The sequence below is a fragment of the Schistocerca serialis genome, chromosome 2 (genome assembly GCF_023864345.2).
Source record: "Schistocerca serialis cubense isolate TAMUIC-IGC-003099 chromosome 2, iqSchSeri2.2, whole genome shotgun sequence".
Lineage (NCBI taxonomy): Eukaryota > Metazoa > Arthropoda > Insecta > Orthoptera > Acrididae > Schistocerca > Schistocerca serialis.
Genome location: NC_064639.1, coordinates 742,823,507 through 742,846,825, shown reverse-complemented (window position 1 = coordinate 742,846,825; position 23,319 = coordinate 742,823,507). Strand labels below are relative to the sequence as shown.

Genomic DNA, 23,319 nt, shown 5'->3' with positions numbered 1-23,319 from the left:
AGGCCTTGCGCCGTATGTCCTCGATGTGTCCCTGTCCAGGGTGACCCCCAGATATTTGGCGGTCCCTGCCCATGGGGCAGGGGTGCCAAGGACAGTGACGGGGGGATAATGGATGGGCCACCGGCGCCGTCGAACTGAGCTCCTGAGGGCGGGCGGCCGATTTAAATCATCTCTCTCCGCGGGCCGCTCTCTTCGCCGTCCGCGCCCGCGCGCCGGCGGTCGCGAAGATGTGGGCGTCGGAATCTGTCGCAGCGTCTATGTGCTTGCTACGTCCGCCCTGGTCGCCAGTTGGTACTTCTTGCTGAGAGTCTTCTTAATTACATTCAATGCCGGGTCCCAATTCTTGCTGAGATTGTAGCCGCGAATTTCGATAGACTCCCTTATAACGCTGTCCCAGTATTTAGAGGTATGAGCCAGGATCTTGGTACTCTTTCGTCTACTTACTGGCTGGCAAAATATCAGGCTGAATTACTTAGCCCCTATGTAGCTAAATGCCCTCACCATATCCTAATTCCGTGGATTTCGTGAAACGTTCGACAACTTCAAATTGAAAGACACTGATATCCTAGTGAGCTTCGACATGGTTTCACTATTCACCAGGGTGCCTCTACGAGACTCAGTCGAGCTTATTGGGCAGGAATTTGACGAGAGGACCACCGAACTCTTTAGGTATGTCTTGACCTCAACGTATTTTTTGTTTAATGGGGAATACTATGAGCAAGTGGATGGAGTTGCAATTGGCAGCCCACTCTCGCAGGTGGTCGCGAATCTGTACATGGAGCACTTCGAGGAGGAAGCCTTGGCGTCATCCAATTGGAAACCTACTTGTTACCCGTTATGTAGATGGCACGTTCGTCTTCTGGCCCCATGGTAGGGACAAGCTCCTGGATTTCCTTACTCACCTAAACTCCATACATCCAAACATCAAATTCACTAAGGAGACCGAAGCAGAAGGATGATTACCATTCCTGGACGTCATGGCCAAGAGAAGAGCTGATGGTACCCTGAGCCACGGTGTGCACAGGAAGAAAACGCACACTGACCTGTACCTGAATGCAGACAGCTGCTAACCACCCTTCTCAGAGGAATGGAGTACTAAAAACACTAGTACACAGGGCACGCAGCATCTCAGACGCAGAGAATCTGTCCCAGGAATTGGAACACTTCAAAACCGTGTTCAGAAAAACGGGTACTCGGAAAGGCATATTAGACACGCTCTCCGTCCCACCACCGCAGCACAACCTGTGGAGACTGATGAAGTCACGGAAGAAGAGGTAGCCACTGTCTTTATTCCGTACAATGGCGCACTATCGGGGAAAATCGACTGTATATTAAAGAAACACCGAGTTAAAAACGTCTTCTGCCCGCCCAATAAAACATGGGCATTACTGGGAAGTGTATAAAAGACCTCGATTTGAGGAAGGCCGGCATATACCAAATTCCTGTGAGTGTGGGAAGACTTATATCGGGCAAACAGTACGCACCATCGAAGATCGTTACCGAGAACATCAAAGGCACACTCGACTGAAACATCGAAATAAGTCGGCGGTAGCAGAGCACTGTTTGTCTGGGAAACACGAGATGGATTATGAGCGTACCAAGATACTGGCTCAGACCTCTAAATATTGGGACAGCATTGTAAGGGAGGCTATCGAAATTCGCACCAGGGAAGATCTCACAACCGATATTGCGTCTACAGTCTCAGCCAGGCTTGGGATCCGGCATTGAATGTAATTAAGAAGACTCTCAGCAAGAAGTACGAACTGGCGACCAGGGCGGACGTAGCAAGCACATCGACGCTGCGACAGATTCCGACGCCCACGTCTTCGCGACCGCCGGCGCGCGGGCGCGGACGGCGAAGAGAGCGGCCCGCGTGGGGAGGGGATTTAAATCGGCCGCCCGCCCTCAGGAGCTCAGTTCGTCAGCTCACCTGACGATGGCGATATGTCTGATCGCCGCAATATTGTGCCCTTGGACACTATGAACCGGCAGTATACCCATGGACTGTTCGAGCAACAAATTATTTTGTTGAGTGTACAGACTCGTAACTTAAGAAGCGTTGTATTTTTGGTTCTCTCAACGAAATGCACAAGTGCTCAAGGCTTCTGAAACTTCACCTCAAGAGACGTGAACTGCAGACGTTACTTCTTCGTCACTCTCTCTTTCTGGAACCTCCTGTTGGTTGAACAGACTGTGCCGCATCACATAGTCAGTAAGCTCTTCTTCGGACACTACATTTCTGTCACTGTCGACCCATCAAAGATGTAAACAACCATGCATGAGTAGCGCCTATTAGACTGAAGGGGTCCGACAACCGATCAGTTTCAGTCATTCCACCAGGAAGAAGGTACACGGCTCGTGTTGTCTGCGGTTCAACCATGCCTAGACGGTCAACACCGCGGTTCGATAGCTCCCGCATTGTGTCAGGAAGGGCTCTCAATAAGGGAAGGGTCCAGGCGTCTCGGAGTGAACCAAAGGGATGTCGTTCGGATATGGAGGGGATACAGCAAGACAGGAACTGTCGATGACATGCCTCGCACAGGCCGCCGAAGGGCTACTACTGTAGTGGATGACAGCTACCTATGGATTATGGCTCGGAGGAACCTGACAGCAACGCCACCATGTTGGATGATGCTTTCCGTGCAGTCACAGGACGTCGTATTATGACTCAAACGGTGCACAATAGGCTGCATCACACGCAACTTCACTCCTGAGGTCCATGTCGAGGTCTTTCTTTGCTACCACGACACCATGCAGCGCGGTACAGATGGGCCCAACAACATGCCGAATGGACCGCTCAGGATTGGCATCACGTTCTCTTCACCGATGAGTGTCGCCTATGCCTTCAACCAGAAAATCGTCCGAGAAGTGTTTGGAGGCAAACCGGGCAGGTTGAACGCCTTAGACACACTGTCCAGCGAGTGCAGCAAGGCGGAGGTTCCCTACTGTTTAGGGGTGGCACTATGTGGGGCCGACGTACGCCTCTGGTGGTCGTGGAGGGCACCGTAACGTGAATGCCATCCTCCGAGCGATAGTGCAACCATATCGACGAGGCATTCGTACTGGATTCCTATGGTTATAAATTTATGATGCTCCTAGAAATGGTATCGTACTCCTTATTATAACTTAAGAACAATTACTGTAACTCTCATCTTTCAGGTACCTTAGGAGGTTTGTGACAATCGATCAATAACATTGGGTACTCTGCAAAAACTACTTATGATTTTTTCAACAACAAACAGTATCTTAAAAGCGTCCTTTGCTTGGAGTACTGGTGTGAAAACATCTGATAAATATGTCACTGACCAATCACCAACTGTAAAAAGACTGTCATCTGCAAAGGGCAGGTGTCCACCAACCTCTGTCAAAGCGAGATACATATAGTTCTGTAAATATGGCTGAATATTTGTGTAAATGGGTGTTCTCTGGCTTCCCTGAATGCTCACCGGTAGAAGGAAGCATTTGAATCATTCATACAGGGCATGGTTGATAGTAAGCCTCTTTGAACAATGACGAAACATATGGTAGTCTCAGAGGAGTGGTTGTAGTGGTCACAGATGTACAGACAAATGAGAAATGGCCATGTCTGCGCCGGCCGCTGTGACCGAGCGGTTCTAGGGGCTTTTGTCCGGAACCGCGCTGATGCTACGGTCATAGGTTCGAGTCCTGCCTCGGGCGTGGAAATGTGTGATGTCCTTAGGTTAGTTATGTTTAAGTAGTTCTAAGTCTAGGGGATTGATGACGTCAGATGTTAAGTCCCATAGTGCTCAGAGCCATTTAAACCATTTAACAAGTCTGCAGCACGGTTTTCCGGTAACACTGTGGACTATTAGAGTTGGACGCACAGTCTTTAATTAAGTCACAAGGTTTACTACAAAAGAAAATTATAAAATTTTCAGTAGTAGCTTCTCTGTCCGGTTAACTGGCAGTGTATTTCTGTTCAGCATCGAAGCTCACTTTGATCATCTGTCTTATCACTTTAGGGTCTGAAAAAAAAAGTCGAACTTGTTGTCCACCTTAAAATATCTAAATGTGAACACAGTGAAGGAATAGATGGACGTTCTTAAGTTGATGAAGTCGAAGTCTTGATAATAATCTCCCAGGCTGCTTCCTCTTGTGCTAGAAGCAGATTTATACTTGATGTTCTCTTTAAATAAACAGACTTTGTAACCTCCCCCTCACTTATCGACCTTAATGACAGTGAAAAATTAAACTGCGTGTACCTAATGGAAATTTGGGAAAAACAATCGTCACCGAAGTTAATCTGTCGGTAAAGAGGGAGGAAAAGGTTACATCTAAATGAAAGGAAAAATGCAAATGAAACTGGTGGAAATTAATTTTGAAAAGGGGTAAAGTTAATAAAGAAAGTACATGTGCGGTCGTTACGTTAACAAATAAATAGTGGTAATTAGATACACTCCTGGAAATGGAAAAAAGAACACATTGACACCGGTGTGTCAGACCCACAATACTTGCTCCGGACACTGCGAGAGGGCTGTACAAGCAATGATCACACGCACGGCACAGCGGACACACCAGGAACCGCGGTGTTGGCCGTCGAATGGCGCTAGCTGCGCAGCATTTGTGCACCGCCGCCGTCAGTGTCAGCCAGTTTGCCGTGGCATACGGAGCTCCATCGCAGTCTTTAACACTGGTAGCATGCCGCGACAGCGTGGACGTGAACCGTATGTGCAGTTGACGGACTTTGAGCGAGGGCGTATAGTGGGCATGCGGGAGGCCGGGTGGACGTACCGCCGAATCGCTCAACACGTGGGGCGTGGGGTCTCCACAGTACATCGATGTTGTCGCCAGTGGTCGGCGGAAGGTGCACGTGCCCGTCGACCTGGGACCGGACCGCAGCGACGCACGGATGCACGCCAAGACCGTAGGATCCTACGCAGTGCCGTAGGGGACCGCACCGCCACTTCCCAGCAAATTAGGGACACTGTTGCTCCTGGGGTATCGGCGAGGACCATTCGCAACCGTCTCCATGAAGCTGGGCTACGGTCCCGCACACCGTTAGGCCGTCTTCCGCTCACGCCCCAACATCGTGCAGCCCGCCTCCAGTGGTGTCGCGACAGGCGTGAACGGAGGGACGAATGGAGACGTGTCGTCTTCAGCGATGAGAGTCGCTTCTGCCTTGGTGCCAATGATGGTCGTATGCGTGTTTGGCGCCGTGCAGGTGAGCGCCACAATCAGGACTGCATACGACCGAGGCACACAGGGCCAACACCCGGCATCATGGTGTGGGGAGCGATCTCCTACACTGGCCGTACACCACTGGTGATCGTCGAGGGGACACTGAATAGTGCACGGTACATCCATACCGTCATCGAACCCATCGTTCTACCACTCCTAGACCGGCAAGGGAACTTGCTGTTCCAACAGGACAATGCACGTCCGCATGTATCCCGTGCCACCCAACGTGCTCTAGAAGGTGTAAGTCAACTACCCTGGCCAGCAAGATCTCCGGATCTGTCCCCCATTGAGCATGTTTGGGACTGGATGAAGCGTCGTCTCACGCGGTCTACACGTCCAGCACGAACGCTGGTCCAACTGAGGCGCCAGGTGGAAATGGCATGGCAAGCCGTTCCACAGGACTACATCAAGCATCTCTACGATCGTCTCCATGGGAGAATAGCAGCCTGCATTGCTGCGAAAGGTGGATATACACTGTACTAGTGCCGACATTGTGCATGCTCTGTTGCCTGTGTCTATGTGCCTGTGGTTCTGTCAGTGTGATCATGTGATGTATCTGACCCCAGGAATGTGTCAATAAAGTTTCCCCTTCATGGGACAATGAATTCACAGTGTTCTTATTTCAATTTCCAGGAGTGTATTTGAGATTTGAGGAAAATTACGGTCGCCAGTACTATGGACAACTACTATAATAACTGAAAAAGAAAGGTTATTGCACATATAATTAGCACTAAAATCGTGGCAACTGAAGGTTGACACGTGTTGTGTGAAAACTGAAAGTTTGTCGGAAGTAATAAATTTCGCTACACTCTGACTTAATTTAGCAAAAGAATTAATAAAACCGGAAAATTGAAAGTTAATTTAGTGACTGAAATTAATAGTGAGATTTGTTTCTGAAGCACTACGAAATTCAGTAAAATAAGGTTAGTCTTGGGCTACCTCAACAATCATCTCAAACGCTACTTGAATTTACGCAATTTAGAAATAAGAGATTTAACTTTGAACTTGAATTAAATGATTCTGAACAATTACATTAGTAAAATTTAGTACGTGCCAAGCTGAGCTGCAGTCACAGGTAAGCTAAAATATGGTAACAAAACTCGCACTCTTAATTTGTGCTTGTGTAATCTAAATATTGTAGCCAGCTATGAATATTTTAACTGAACTTCGAAATTAAAGAAGCGAAATGGAATGATATTACTTTAATACTGGCGTTTGAATTTCAACGACACTCGGGTTCATTCCGGAAAAGGAAGGGACCCTGCTTGGTAATGCAATTGGGACAATGAGCAACGAAGGTTCATGCTAAGTTGCTGTATTTTTGTGATGCAACAGTTTTAAAAGCTGAGGTCTGATATACAGCTCTAAGACTTTACGTGCTTCGAGTCTTCCTTGTTGGTTGATTGAAGGTTTGAAGTCGTCGGTCGAGGAGGTGGCGACAGTCACTCATTGTCGGCCGTCGCTGTTGCAGAAGCTGGATGTTGGCGCGCCTTCTTCTCGACGCGGTCACCAGGCGAAACGGGCTCTCGATGTGCGCCAGCTAATGCTTCCCGTCCGCGACATCGTGTCAGAAACGATCACAGCAAGTCGAGCGCAATTACATGCTGCCAAACCCCGAACACGCAGCAACTCGCGGGAGCGTCACGCAACACACCTGCTCCACCACCCTACCCCAGCCAGACTCTCTCTGCCCGCGCTCCACGCGGCCGAGTTCACACTACCAAAGATCCTAAACACTTTGGTTCTCCACACAACCTATCGATGTATTCGTTCGATAGCATAGTTTTCCCTAGGCAAGACCCAGTGTATAAAACACAAATAATATTTACGAAACAACCGATTATACATCGACATAAATGCATAAATATATATATACAAATAGTAAAACAATTACAATATATAAAGACACAGAAATGTCATATCTTGAGGTAACAAAACAAGGAAAAAATTATAGTGCAATACATGGAAATAGGAGGATATGCACTTCCGGCGTTACAACTTGACCGTGATGTCATTTGAAGAGATGATATAATGTACGCTTTCTTTTAACTTTCACATTTGTAGTCCAGAGAAATGTTGATATACAATTATAATGGTGTGATAGTTCACAGAGCGAGCTCAAAACATGTCTGCTTCCTAACACATGCGACAACAAAGTGGCTCGTGTGCATCCTGTTGTGAAAGACTTTACAAAATCTCCAGGTTCAGGTTAGAATTATTATTCTTGCTGTTGTTTATATGTTTTTGTAATCTATTAATAACCTTGTAAAATGTAGTACAATGTGAGCTATACAGTCTTTATTGATATTTATGAGAATATGAATTTCTATGTTGTGTTGGCAATGGTAGGCTTAATTTGACTAGGGCGTGTTTTACAGACTTCGTCAAACCAGTGAATTGCAGTTCTATAATTTTTAAGAATAATGAAATGACGTGAACAAGTACAGACCACAAGGGTCAGCACACAAGCCTGTGGGGTGGAAGGGCGGCGAGAGCATCTTTCGCACCTTCGATTATAACAATAACTTTATTTACATACATTTTCATCAATTACCATATGACCCAAAATTAAGCAAATCTTTCTTCCACTTAAAAAACCACTAAAAAAAAACAAGAACAGTAAGGGCTTACAAATATGGTTCAAATGGCTCTGAGCACTATGGGGCTTAACATCTGTGGTCATGAGTCCCCCCGAACTTATAACTACTTAAACGTAACTAACCTAAGGACATCACACACATCCATGCCCGAGGCAGGATTCGACCTGGGACCGTAGCCATCACGCGGTTCCAGACTGAAAGGGCTTACATCACATTATTTAAGAAATTGGTCACAAAACGCAACTAAATTACTGACATGGAAACTGCTCGGAATCTAAGTACTGACAGCGATTCAAATATGGTAAAATATTTTCAAAAAATGATCTACATTCACATCTACATGATTACTCTGCAATTCACATTTAAGTGCTTGGCAGAGAGTTCATCGAACCACAATCATACTATCTCTCTACCATTCCACTTCCGATGGTTCCCGGGTTCGATTCCCGGCTGGGTCAGGGATTTTCTCTGCCTCGTGATGGCTGGGTGTTGTGTGCTGTCCTTAGGTTAGTCAGGTTTAAGTAGTTCTAAGTTCTAGGGGACTGATGACCATAGATGTTAAGTCCCATAGTGCTCAGAGCCATTTGAACCATTTTGAACCACTTCCGAAGAGCGCGCGGGAAAAACGAACACCTAAACCTTTCTGTTCGAGTTCGGATTTCTCTTATTTGATTTTGATCATCATTCCTACCTATGTAGGCTGGGCTCAACAAAATATTTTCGCATTCGGAAGAGAAAGTTGGTAACTGAAATTTCGTGAATAGATCTCGCCGCGACGAGAAACGTCTTTGCTTTAATGACTTCCATCCCAACTCGTGTATCGTATCTGCCACACTCTCTTCCCTATTACATGATAATACAAAACGAGCTGCCCTTTTTTGCACCTTTTCGATGTCCTCCGTCAATTCCACCTGGTAAGGATCCCACACCGCGCAGCAATATTCTAACAGAGGACGAACGAGTGTAGTGTAAGCTGTCTCTTTAGTGGACATGTTGCATCTTCTTAGTGTCCTGCCAATGAAACGCAACCTTTGGTCTACATGATACGTAGAATTACTAATTATTCAGCGTTTGTTTAGCGACATATAATCTGTCTAGAACCATTTAAATGGATTATGTCTTTAAGAGAAATGCGCCATCGCACCTACTAGAATTATGAATTACCAAGCGCAACTTCCACATCAAGAAAATTCGTCCAGAACTATTGAAATAACCATTTTATATTTAAGAAAAATCCGCCACAGCTCTCGTTCGAAGTGTTAATTGCTAAACAGACCTTGACCAACAAGAAAATTTATTCACAACAGTTTAAATAAAAATTTTGTATTTAACAAACGTACGCATCGTTGCTCTTTAAAATGAATTATTACTAAGCGTAAACTTGACCAACAAGAGAAATCATCCAGAAAAATTTAAATACAAATTTTGTATTTAAGAAGAATGTAATACAGTGCTCATTCGAATTACTAATTAATAAGCGTAAGCTTGCCACATGCCAAAACTGCCCAGAGTTTTAATCTTAACAGCCGTACAAATAAAATCAAGTACGCTTAAGAAATGAGACACAACACTGAATGAAATTACTAGGTGCAATTTTACACCTTCAGTCTTGAAATCGTAGCACATCGATAGGAGATCGCTTAGTCGCTGAGATAGCGACCGTTAGACTTACCGTCAATCACGACGGTGGAAAAGTGCAGGAAACGTTTTTCACGTTAACTCGGGGATGACAGGCCAATAGATCGTACTCAGCTACAACAGGTTCCAATTATAAATTAACAATTTTTAAATTACAAGATTCAACAATTTCAAATTGAGGGAATGAAAACCATTTCAGCTCCAAGGGAACCATAAATACCTTCCTGGACTAGTTTGTGCGAGCAGGATCTTTCCAATACTTAGCAATCCTCAGAATTAACATTATACTACAGGAGATGAGATTTTTTAAACAATAAGATCAGGCGAATAGATTAGTTACCGAATATTAACAGTGGCTACAAAACTTAGTGATGGATTAACAGGCTTATACAGAGATAGGAAGCACCCTAGCTACCATCATATAGCGTTTCCACGACAAAAACATAGTCCGGCCTCGAAAAGATTGCCCGTATCAAGGGCCGGCTCATTACGTCACTAAGCAAATCAATGTCCTCAAGTTCGACAAGGGCTTCAAAAGTAGTCTCCGAAAGACCTCTTTTACAAACACAAAACAGGCTCTTGTCAGACAAGCACCTCACCAGATTCGGAAGCCGGAATTGGCCACTTGTGATCCGGCTAAGTCTAGGATGGAAAGGCAGAACGTGAAGGCCGCCGGTCTTTCCTCCTGTACAGTGGTGATATCGGCTTACGAACACAACACACGCCAACACGGAGGTCGCAACTGACCGACAAGAGCACAGCGCGTCTGCCCGGCTCGGCGCACGCGACCTCCTGCTTTGGTTGACGCTCCAGAGAGAACCTCTACGCAACGCGCGGACGTACCTCTGTCTGCAAGCGGCCTCACTTGCTTCGCCACTTCTCGTACCTGTAGCTCCTCCCGGGCTACAGCTCACTCCTTCCCGGCCGAACTCCCCCAAAAATCGCGAACCAACAGGAGAGCGATTCCTCCAATTAAGTGCCACGGCTCAGATAAGTCACATTAAGTTCTTTGTTGAGCATCGGGAATAATAAATTTGGAAAAATAGGTTGATGAATCAATTATGTTTTGGATGCAGTTTTTCACATCTCATTTTGCGTGTTAGATGTTCGGAAATTTCCGCTATAAAATTCTAGGACTTCTAGAGGGGAGTGCGTACATAATACACTACTGGCCATTAAAATTGCTACACCAAGAAGAAATACAGTTGATAAACGGGTATTCATTGGACAAATATATTATACTAGAACTGACATGTGATTACATTTTCACGCAATTTGGGTGCATAGATCCTGAGAAATCAGTACGCAGAACAACCACCTCTGGCCGTAATAACGGACTTGATGTTCCTGGGCATTGAGTCAAACAGAGCTTGAGTTGCGTGTACAGGTACAGCTGCCCATGCAGCTTCAGCACGATACCACTGTTCATCAAGAGTAATGACTGGCGTATTGCGACGACCCAGTTGCTCGGCCACCATTGACCAGACGTTTCCAGATGGTGAGAGATCTGGAGAATGTGCTGGCCAGGGCAGCAGTCGAACATTTCCTGTATCCAGGAAGGCCCGTACAGGACCTGCAACATGCGGTCGTGCGTTATCCTGCTGAAATGTAGGCTTTCCCAAGAATCGAATGAAGGGTAGATCCACGGGTCGTAACACATCTGAAATGTAACATACACTGTTCAAAGTGTCGTCAATGCGAACAAGAGGTGACGGAGACGTGTATCCAATGGCACCCCATACCATCACGCCGGGTGATACGCCAGTATGGTGATGACGGATACACACTTTCAATGTGCGTTCACCACGATGCCGCCAAACACGGATATGACCATCATGATGCTTGAAACAGAACCTGGCTTCATCCAAGAAAAAGACGTTTTGCCATTCGTGCACCCAGGTTCGTCGTTGAGTACACCATCGTAGGCGCTCTTGTCTGTGATGCGGCGTCAAGGGTAACCGCAGCCATGGTCTCCGAGCTGATAGTCCATGCTGCTGCAAACGTCGTCGAACTGTTCGTGCAGATGGTTATTGTCTTGCAAACGTTTCCAGCTGTTGACTCAGGGTTCGAGACGTGGTTGCACGATGCGTTTCAGCCATGTGGATAAGATGCCTGGCGTCTCGACTGCTAGTGATATGAGGCCGTTGGGACCCAGCACGGCGTTCCGTATTCCCCTCCTGAACTCACCGATTCCATATTCTGCTAATACTCATTGGATCCGGACCAACGCGAGCAGCAATGTTGCGATACGATAAACCGCAATCGCGTTAGGCTACAATGCGACCTTTATCAAAGTCGGAAACGTGATGGTACGCATTTCTCCTCCTTACACGAGGCATCACAACAACGTTTCCCCAGGCAACGCCGGTCAACTGCTGTTTGTGTATGTGTCGCCACCGACGCCAACCTTGTGTGTATGCTCTGTAAACCTGATCATTTGCGTATCACAGCATCTTCTTCCAGTCGGTTAAATTTCGCTTCTGTAGCACGTCGTCTTCATGGTGTAGCAATTTTAATGGCCAGCAGTGTAATTTGATAGGAACGTTTGCTTGTAAACGTTCCGTTTCCCTGCTAAAGCCGTTTGAAAACATGTTTGCTAGATAGATATTCAACAGGGTAGTCACTGTGAGGGTGGTTGAATTCGACTGTTGTCATTTGATGCCCATCCTACCTCTCTGACCTGATTCGAGTCTCATTTACGTGTCTGTGACTGTTGGAGCAACATGGTTGAGTGCACGTTTGCAGAACACGCCGTCATGATCCTTTTGAATGGCTAAGGAGCGTGTCAGAACCCTCCATTACATTGAAAATAATATAGCCAACTTAACGATATTCTTCGCATTGTGTAAAATTCGAAATAAATAAGCACACAGATATCAATAGTAACAATCTGTGGGTGAAACATGGGAGTGCGATTCTAAGCATTGTTGTGAGATGAGGTCTGTCTGCGAGAGTGGAAGGTGTAGTGTCGGTCGAGAGATCGGAGACAGAGGACGTGTCATGCTGCCCTCACGTCGCTGATGGCAGTCTTACCACACTCAAGGCTTGATTTCATTTATATAGCCAGGGGAGATTTAAATGACTTAACTACGCTTGAAGATGGAATTCAAGGTACAACGCGCAAGCATAGCGTAAAGCGCAATTGCAAAATTAGGCTCGAGATTCAAAAAATGGCTTTTAGCTCTATGGTACTTAACATCTGAGGTCATCAGTCCCCTAGACTTAGAACTACTTAAACGTAACTAAACTAAGGACATCACACACATCCATGCCCGAGGCAGGATTCGAATCTGCGACCGTAGCAGCAACGCTGTTCCAGACTGAAGCGCCTAGAATCGCTCGGCCATAGCGGCCGGCAGGCTCGTGATTGTTAGTCCCATGTTTTGCTTGTCACTTAAAGAAGCCTCCTTATCCTCCAAATTATAATAATTAAACTCCAAATCTAATTAATAAATGTGCTGTGGTTATTAAATGTTAATGTAACTTTAAATTGAAATAATTTGTTAAATTTGGCACTCAGCCATTATTGATACGTATGTCATTGTCTATTATAGCTCATGATGATTTCTGAAGTTTTAAATAGACTTAATGTATGAAATCCCTTCTCATAAGTTATTCAGTAGTTAACGGGACCCAAGCAAACTCCTTTTTATTAAATTAATCCTTAGTTACAAAATGCTTTAGCTGCTGCTGCATGCTGCTGCGAATTGCTGTAAACCACATGGAAAAAGGAAGTCATCCAACGACGTGAGTGCAGACATAGGCCCAAAACAGAGACACTGACACACGACAACATGTCATGACTCTAATCCAGTAAATTCCGTTGCACAAGCCAGATTCTGTACCACTTGTAAATTCTTATTCAGAAACGCAGTCAGATAGCTTAGATATTCATTGTTAGAGGTTCATTTGTACCTGTAGTTTTTCATATTCATATACGCAGTCATATAGCTTATCCAAATGTTAGTTTTAACTTCTCGTTGCAACGATCCGTTAATGACACTGAAACTACAACACGCACACAGCGTTATGCAGGTTAGATTCCGATTATTGATAGCTCAGGTTGCTTATCGAGTCTATTTTCACAGACGAACATAGGCATATATTTGTTGCATGTAAGTTACTATGGCGAAGCTAACGGCAGTGAAAGAACTGCTCGTCGCCTTTATAAAGATCGTTTTCCACCACTTCAGGCTCCGTCGCATATCCTTTCCGCCTCACTTTCCTTTAGAAGAGGCCTTACGGCATCACTTTGAAGAGAACTCGTCAACAAGTAACCCATCAACGCATCCACGATCAATTTCTTTAGATATTATTGAGTGGGACTGTAAAACAAGTGATGTAAAGGGTCACGCCTAATGAAGTATTTGTAAATGTGGTCGCGTTACCAACATGTTTTCAAATGGTTTTAGCACAGAAACGGCATGATTCCGGACATGAGTTCCCATTCCCATTCAAAATATTGTCTAGTCACTCCTCACTACAGGACCTACAAGCTTGTGAAGGGAATTTCCGAAGACAGATTTTTTTTTAATAGATCTGACAACTAGACAGTTTTCCAGCGGCTGTCGCCTAAGCTTTCGGGTGTCATATAAACTACCAAAATCTAATTTAATTTATAATTTAACATTATAGATCGCTGGAAGAACGTAAAGTACCTAGCGACTGGAAGAAAGCGCAGGTCGTTCCCATTTTCAAGAAGGGTCATAAATCAGATGCGAATAATTATAGGCCTATTTCGCTTACGTCAATCTGTTGTAGAATAATGGAACATGTTTTGTGTTCTCGTATTATGACGTTCTTAGATAATACAAATCTCCTTCATCATAGCCAACATGGATTCCGCAAACAGAGATCATGTGAAACTCAGCTCGCCCTATTTGCCCAAGAAATTCACAGTGCCGTAGACACTGGCGAGCAGATTGATGCCGTATTCCTGGACTTCAGGAAGGCATTTGATACGGTTCCGCACTTACGTTTAGTGAAAAAAATACGAGCTTACGGAATATCGGACCAGGTTTATGATTGGATTCAGGATTTCCTAGAAGAAAGAACACAACACGTCATTCTTAACGGTTCAAAATCTGCAGATGTAGAGGTAATTTCGGGAGTACCGCAGGGAAGCGTGATAGGACCTTTATTGTTTACAATATACATAAATGACTTAGTTGACAACATCGGTAGCTCCGTGAGGCTATTTGCAGATGACACGGTTGTCTACAAGAAAGTAGCAACATCAGAAGACTCGTACGTACTCCAGGAGGACCTGCAGAGGATTAATGCATGGTGCGACAGCTGGCAGCTTTCCCTAAACGTAGATAAATGTAATATAATGCGCATACATAGGGGCAGAAATCCATTCCAGTACGATTATGCCATAGGTGGTAAATCATTGGAAGCGGTAACGACCGTAAAATACTTAGGAGTTACTATCCGGAGCGATCTGAAGTGGAATGATCACATAAAACAAATAGTGGGAAAAGCAGGCGCCAGGTTGAGATTCATAGGAAGAATTCTAAGAAAATGTGACTCATCGACGAAAGAAGTAGCTTACAAAACGCTTGTTCGTCCGATTCTTGAGTATTGCTCATCAGTATGGGACCCTTACCAGGTTGGATTAATAGAAGAGATAGACATGATCCAGCGAAAAGCAGCGCGATTCGTCATGGGGACATTTAGTCAGCGCGAGAGCGTTACGGAGATGCTGAACAAGCTCCAGTGGCGGACACTTCAAGAAAGGCGTTACGCAATACGGAGAGGTTTATTATCGAAATTACGAGAGAGCACATTCCGGGAAGAGATGGGCAACATATTACTACCGCCCACATATATCTCGCGTAATGATCACAACGAAAAGATCCGAGAAATTAGAGCAAATACGGAGACTTACAAGCAGTCGTTCTTTCCACGCACAATTCGTGAATGGAACAGGGAAGGGGGGATCAGATAGTGGTACAATAAGTACCCTCCGCCACACACCGTAAGGTGGCTCGCGGAGTATAGATGGAGATGTAGATGTAGATTGCGTAGTTCGTAAGTTCCATAATTTGTTTTGTTGCTGGAAGTAAAATGGCTACTTCCATGTTGTTAACACTGGGAATTGGCTACGTGTAATATCTATTTTGTCTATTTCATAATTGATCTTTTCCGTGTAACAGCCTCTTTGCTAATTTGGTTGTAAACCTAGCATAATGAAAATGTTCGATAATCGGCAAAATCTTATATAACAGATATAATATTTCTTCAACATAGTCCTTATGGAGTGAATACCGAAGTTATCCACCGAAATACAGTGTGTTTGACAAAAAACTCCCTAGCTTTAATGTGTCCTAGAACCTATTCAAAGTAACATACACTATTCTAGTTTCTGGTGTTTGATTCATCAACTCACCAAGTTTGGCTCCCCTGCAGTTGACTGGTGTGCTTGACATTGAGACGGCACCAGTACTCTTTTTTCCTCTGTTGCCTCAGTTCAGTCCAGGCGTGCGTGCAGTGCAGCGCAGAGCAGCTCAGCAAAAGGTGTACAACGCAAGAGAAAGCGCAGTGCTTACTTGGCTTGTGAAAACCAAGTCAGTTACAACAGTGCAACGTAATTTTTGACGTCATTATGATGGTGACGGTTTCGTTAACGGACAAACGGCCAGGAGAGCGGTGTGCTAACCACATACCCCTCCATATCCACATCCAGTGACGCCTGTGGTCTTAGGATGGCACGGCGGCCGGTCGGTACCGTTGGGCCTTCCAAGACCTGTTCAGACGGATTTTAGTAGTAGTAGTAGTAGTAGTAGAAGTAGTATTGTGGTGAACCACCTGCAGCAAAAACTACCCGTCATTGGCTAAAGTCTTTCAAGGAAACTGGTAGCGCTTTAAAAGCAAAATCACTAGGTAGACCGAGAACTTCTGAAGATATTGCTGAACAGATTCATGTTTTGTATGTTCGGAGGCCGAAGAAGTCATTGTCAGACGTAGTCTACAATTAGGAGTACCTAAAGGTACTGTGTATCATGTTGTGCGTAAAAGACGTAAGTTCCGTGCCTACAAACTACAACTGTTAAATGAAATAAAACCTACTGATAAAATCGAAAAGTATGAGTTTGCTGTTGACTTTCTACACAGAATTGATGATGGTGTCCATTTTTTAAAAAAAGATTCTCTTTTCTGATGAGGCTACATTTCATGTCAGTGGAACAGTTAACGGTCTTAACTGCAGAATTGGAGGGCAAAGCATCCACGAGAAGTTATTCAGTATCAACGTGACTCTTCCAAGGTTAATGTCTCGTACAATTTGATGGAAAACCGTGTGATTGGTCCTTTCATTTTGTAGGAAAAACAATAAACGGGGAAGTTTACTGTGACATGTTGACAGAGTGCGTCTTTCCCCAAATGGACGATATTGAGGCGGAAAAAGGGGCTTCTGTTTTTCCACCTCATTAAACTATGCGCGTGCGGCTCTTGAAACAGGCTTTCCAGGAAAGTGGACAGGCAGGGCTGGCCACCACGAAGCCCAGACTTAACCCCACTGGACTTTTTCGTTTGGGGACACATAAAAAATATTGTGTTCAGTGAAAATATCAGAGACATCAGTCATTTACGGGAAAGAATCGTCGTGGCGGTTGGGACAGCTACACTTGATTAGTTGGTGAATATATGGCGAAATGTGGAATATTCTTTAGACATGTAATGGGCAACAGATAGATCCCAAGTTGACGTCTACTAATATTAAACAAAACTTGAAGGAATTCTCTTTCATAATATCTACTCGATGTAATTTTTCATTTATTTCCCCATTACATGTATACTTAAAACTAGGGAGTTCTTTTTCAAATACCCTGTATTTTAAGAACAGACTAAGTGGCGAGATCTATATCCCCTCGAGATTGTAAAACTAGACCAGAGAATTTTGATTAATCTGTTGGTACCATATCTATAATATTACGAGCAGTTATACCAAATTTGGACAGAATCGTAAGCGATGTATCTATCACATGTTTCAATCTTTGATTCAGCCAATCGTATTCTCGTTTCAAAATACCTCTGCACTATGTCTCCCAGCATCTCTCATCAGACCGATTTCTTCTGCTGTTATTTCTAGTGCCGCTGAAGGATTCAAAATGTCCTTACATGTTGTAAATTTATACTTAAAAATGATGGGATTAAATTTCATTCGTTTAATATGCTAAAGCTAACTACTTCATACACCACCATATCTGAAATAAATGACTGTCATATTTTTACTTTATTAAATTGTACAAAACCACTTCCATCCAAGGAGTCTGATGGCATGACTTGTCACTGCACTCTCATTCTGGAGGAAAGGCGTTAAAATTCCCGAGTGACCATCCACGTTTAGGTTTCCTGTGGTTACCCTGATTCGCTTAAGGCAGATCTCGTGTTGGTTCTTGTTTGAAAAGATGCAGCCGAATCCAATTCCCTCCTCCCACATATAACAACTTCATCGTTGGATCTTAATTCCTTTACTTGAATAAACCGCACTTTTTTGCCATACAAGTTATACCCAGATACCTCTTTCAATAGTGGAATAAAATTTTATTTTGGTCTTGTGGCAGATGAATCACAAACTTCCATTAATTGCAGGAGAGAAAGGAAGTTTTGCCAAGTGTCCAACAACTGTAAACATGAGAGTATTACTGTGTCTATTGTGGTGGATTTTTTGTAAATTCTGAGACTTTGTGTGTTCGTAGTGACATTTATGTTGCGGTTTAAGAAGTTGACGAATTTTTCACCCAGTACTCCAGATCACTGAGAGCTTCATTATGTAGTAACTTTTTTTCGAAATTGTCTTTAATTTTCTTAACAAGGTCCTCTGAATTTACAATTCCAAGCTTAGATTGAAATGTTGTGTTGGTTTTGATACGGAAATGTAATTATTTCGTAATTTTGTGGTTTGATGAGGTGTAGACTGGCACAAGAGGTCGTAAATATTGGCCTTTCTTGTGCAGTTTAGGGAGTTTACACAGTTTAGGAGCTACTGGGTTAATGTTGATCAAATAGGCCTACTTAGATTCAGGTCTTGATCTTGATGAAGTTTATACTTTCTCCGTTAAAGGTTCACCTTTTGGTGAGGATATGGCAGAAATTGAGTTTGATGAGTTGTTTCACTTTCTCAGCATAATCACTTTTGTCCATAATAAACAATGTATTATTTTTGACTGCTTTCGTGGGTATGTTATTATGAGCAATTTTCTTCTTGATGTTCTTCAGTTTATTTTGATCCATAGATCGTAATGTAGGATGATATTAATTTAACACATCCAAAGTTTACTGCACTTAGCTATGAAAACCCATTTACTTGAAAATGAACTGTATCACTAATGTCTATTTGTAATTTTGCAGGGTGGTAGTGCTGGGATTTCTTGCGAGAAAGGTGAGTACTTCATAGAACCAATAAGTATAATAACAGAGACACACGGCTACTGCTACTATATACCGCATCATTTTCGGGGCACTGCAATATCTATGTGAGTGATCACATGCAGTATTATTCTTAGCCGCTCTCAGCACTTTCTAAGACTAAGACATTTTGTCGTAAAACATGGTGTCAGCTAACTGTAATAATAGCAAGGAAAACACAATTGCTACAAACTATCGACAACGCGAGTTTGTATCTATCATTGTGTGTAATAAGCATTGTCATACTTTGTTTCAGTACATTGCGTTTCTAATGTACAGTATCATTTTCCATTGTAATGCCCTTATTTCCTAACGGACGTTGTTTTGCGAAATTTACAGCGCACCTTAGCGCTGGGACATCAGAGTGCTGATATAATTATACATGAAGCCTTCTGTTACTAACACCATCTCTCTGAAATACTGAGTTTTCACGCAGTGGCAGGAGGAAAACTGCACTGTACGTCGAATCTCGGAACTATATTCTAAGAGAGACCTCTTGCATAACGACAGTGTAGGATAAGTATACGAATCTAAATGTTTCAGCCCCAGTAATATTTAGTAAACTGCGAACTCTTGAGCCCTTAAATATGATTTTCATCTTTACACCCAAAATTTCGTACACATGGACTGTAGTCCACAGGTGCCTCCGTAAGCCGCCCTCCTCCTGTTAGCAGTAATAGGATGGGAAGGGCGTGTGTATGCTCTGTGCGGAAGATGGAGGATCTGGCCTCAGTTCGAGAAAAGCTGCAGATGCGGTCAGCTGTCAGCAGGCTGCAGCCACGAAGTGTAGCGTTGGATGAAAATCTGGCGCGTCGCATGGGATACTTTAAGTGTCGCTTGTGTCAGCTGTCGTGGCACTTTGTAGCGTAACCGAAGCGGGGATCCGCCCTCGCCGCAGGTTGGTAACGCGCGGCTTGAGGTGGAGAGTCAATGTGGAAGCTGGCTGTCTGGGCTCACCCGTTCACCAAGTGAGTGGACATGTGGACGCTCCGTAGCGTGTTCCGAGCAAGCACTCAGGGATAAGGTGTTTACTAGTTACCGGGTGCTCCAATTTTTGGGTCGTTCTGGTGTCCCTTAGGGGAATAGCGTCCAGAGCTGGAGACACATCAAAAGTGCATTCGGCATGTCTACTGGGAGGCCTCAGCAGAGATGTGGAGGAGGCCCTGCCTGTGGCAATTGAGCGTGCGGGCACAGTGTATGTACCGAGCAAGTGGATTAGCTAACTTCGGAAAAATCTGATGAAGCACAGACTGTTGCATTCCCGATTGAAAGTAAAAAATAAAACATGAAAAAACGCACCAATGATAGCAGGAGAACGTTAAAAATTCTGGCGTCTATTACAGATTGATCAATAATTCAAGAACAGTCTTTTAATCGCATTTATTGTTGTTATAATACCGCCAACCGGTTTCAACCCGACGTAGGGGTCATCTTCTGGGCGTTTACACCGTTGGTCGACTGCTGGTGATGTCACTCCTGTCTACACAACGTCTACATCACGTTTGTGATGAGGCCTTCCACCAGACTTGCCGAATGCACTTTTGATTGATCTTCAGCTCTGGACGCTATTCCCCTAAGGGACACCAGAACGCCCCAAAGATTAGAGCACCCGATAACTGGTTCCCTGCCGTTATGTAGACAGGAGTGACACCACCAGCAATCGACCAATGGTGTAAACCCCCAGAAGATGACCCCTACGTCGGGTTGAAACCGGTTGGCAGTATTAAAACAATAATAGATGCGATTAAGACTGTTCTTGAATTATTGATTAATCATACTAATCGCTGCTTCTCTCCACAACCATGTTGTCCAAAAATATTACAGATTGATACTTCCACCTGCATATCACAGCAAAAGATCTTTTCTGAGAAACGGAAAAAATTCTGGTCCTACGTAAAATCGCTAAGCAGGTCGAAAGTTTCTATCCAGTCACTCGTTGATCAGTCTGGTATGGCCACAGAAGCAGATAAAAAGAGAGTTGAAGTTTTATATTTCGTGTTTACAAAATCACTTAAGCAGAAGGGATGTAGAAACACATTGTCGTACGACAGAGGCACAGACCTCCGGGATGGAGGACACACGAGAGCCGTTCAATAAGTAATGCAACATATTTTTTTCCTGAAATGCCCTATGCTCGGAAATTAATAGTCTCATCGCTCTGGTCGTCGAAGTTTGACAATTGTGGCGACAGATCTTCTTCGGATTTTATTCGGTGTTATAACCAGTTTCGCAGTGTATCAGCCAACAGAGTAAGTGGATGCACAGAATCCCCAGCGGAATGCTTACTACTTTGTGAAGCAGGATAACATGGTAATTTTCCAAGACAGAATCCACGTCCAGAGAAACACTGTTTCGGCACTGTGTTGTGTCAAAGTTAGAGAGCGGTTTTTATATGGTGTGTGTCGGTGTTCAACATATTGCTGAGAAACCAAATTAGTGTGTCAAACTGTGCAACACCTTATAAAATATGTTAAAGATTTGTAATCTGCAACTTGACTGCAGAGTGTTAAGCGGTAATGTAGGAATGATGCAAATGTTGAACTAAGACGGCTACGCGTTATTTCAGTCGAAGGGTGGATTCGCGCATTAAGGTCTCCCAGTCCCTTTATAGCAGAAGGAAGGACAATAATCATCCCAGCACACGTGGCACACGTTTAAACTGTGAATGATGATAGCAGCTTGGAGACGTGGAGAAACAAACAAATCTATAGGCCTGTATCGCTGACGTTGGTCTGATATAGAATTTTGAAACATGTTTTTTTCCCTCGCGTGTTATGACGTTTATGGATATAGAAAATCTCCTCCACAGGAACCAACATGTGTTCCGAAAATAAAAAATCTGTCTTGTCTCGAGAGGGAACTGGAAGGAAACGTTGCTGTTACACATGGGTCTTAGCTGAGCCGAATCTCTTGATGAGTGAAAGTAGCTGTGGGCCCCATTTAGAGCCCCGAGGGGCTGCTATAGACAAGCTGCAAGTGGTTCAGAGTACTGAACACGCTGAGAATATTTTGAGGAAGCTAGGTAGAAGTTCAAAGTACCTTGTTAACCAGCATGGAAGGCTCCTCAGACGCTACCACTAAGCCTGACTTCCCATCAGTTTTTCATCTACTGCTCTGAGTGTACCTCGGTAGCGACCGTGGGTGTCGAGGCTAGCAAATCGGCCAAAGTTTGACATCCGGCGACGTGTGACACAGAGACAGTGTCGACTGGATACTGCCGTTCCCTACTCTATGCTGTACTGTGAAGTGCCCATATTTATATGGCTCGTAGACAACCAAAGGGATGTTGCCAGAACAAACTGTGACTGACTAGTTCGGGCTAGTCACGTATGCAGTACGTTTTCATTATCATATTAGACTGCATCTGGAAACCCCCTCCCTGGATCTGCCCAACATTTTGCTCGCTGCCGGCTACGTAGCTTTGTCTGTAAGTCTGTTGGTCACATGGCGCCACAAGTTCGTCTCTGGTTGTTATCACTGCCAAGCATTGAGGCATGGCCTCCTAACCATAACCGGCTTCGGCGCTGCTCTGTCGGAACAATTCTGAAGAGTTCTAGTGAATATGTCTTGTGGGATTAATATTCGTAACAGATCGTCTGAAACCCAACCCGGTTTGTTCGTCCACGACACTCAGAAAATAGAAGATACGGGCACCAAACTGCATGCCGTGTTCCTTGGCTTACGGAAGATGTTCCATAAAGTTCCGCACTGTCACCTGATGAACAAAATCAAGCGTACGTAATATAATACCAAGACAGCGTGTCATTCTCAACAGAGGAAAGTCTTCAGACGTAAGTAAGCGATATAAGACCATCACTTTTCACGTTATATGTAAGACCTTGTCGATAACGTTGCAGTTCCATGAAGCTTCTCGCTGATGATGCTGCATACAGAAAAATCTCAACGCTAGAAAACTGTAGCGAAGTGATGGAAGACCTGCAGAGGGTCGATGCTTGGTGCAGGGAGTAGCAATTCACTCTCAACAAAAAGCAAATATAAAGAATACCGATTACATACAGTTAGGGATCATTCCTAGATAGGACTGATAGAGGGAGTAGAAAAGGTCCAAAGAAGAGTAGCACGTTTTGTTACAGGTTCACTTGGTAAGCGCAGTAACATCACAGAGATGCTGTCAGCTGCAATGGCATGCTCTGCAAGAGAGTAATTCTGCATCACAATAAGCTGTACTGTTAAAATTCCCAGAGCGTAAGTTCCTAGAAGTCATCCTATATGTTGCTTCCTTCTCCGTATATCTCGTAAAAAGGCCAAGAATATATAATTAGAGAGATTACAGCCCACAGGGTGGCTCACGAGCCGTTCGTCTTTCCGCAGACTAAACGCGACTGGAACAGGAAAGGAGGGCAGTGAAAGTGGTACATGAAGTAACCTGCATCTCAGACCATAAGGTGACTAACGGAGTGTTGGTGTCCTCATTACTGTTCGAGAGATTTTAATATCCGGCTCTGATGAC

General features: G+C 44.3%; 1 protein-coding gene across 1 annotated transcript in view; it reads left to right on the top strand.

Moving 5' to 3' along the window:
• The window catches only part of LOC126457948 (macrophage mannose receptor 1-like), a 66,970-nt gene that overhangs the window by 20,993 nt on the left and 22,658 nt on the right, over positions 1-23,319 (top strand). The window contains exon 3 of the mRNA XM_050094679.1: positions 18,792-18,822. Within this exon, the coding sequence (XP_049950636.1) occupies positions 18,792-18,822 (31 nt within the window). The remainder of the gene's footprint in view (positions 1-18,791; positions 18,823-23,319) is intronic.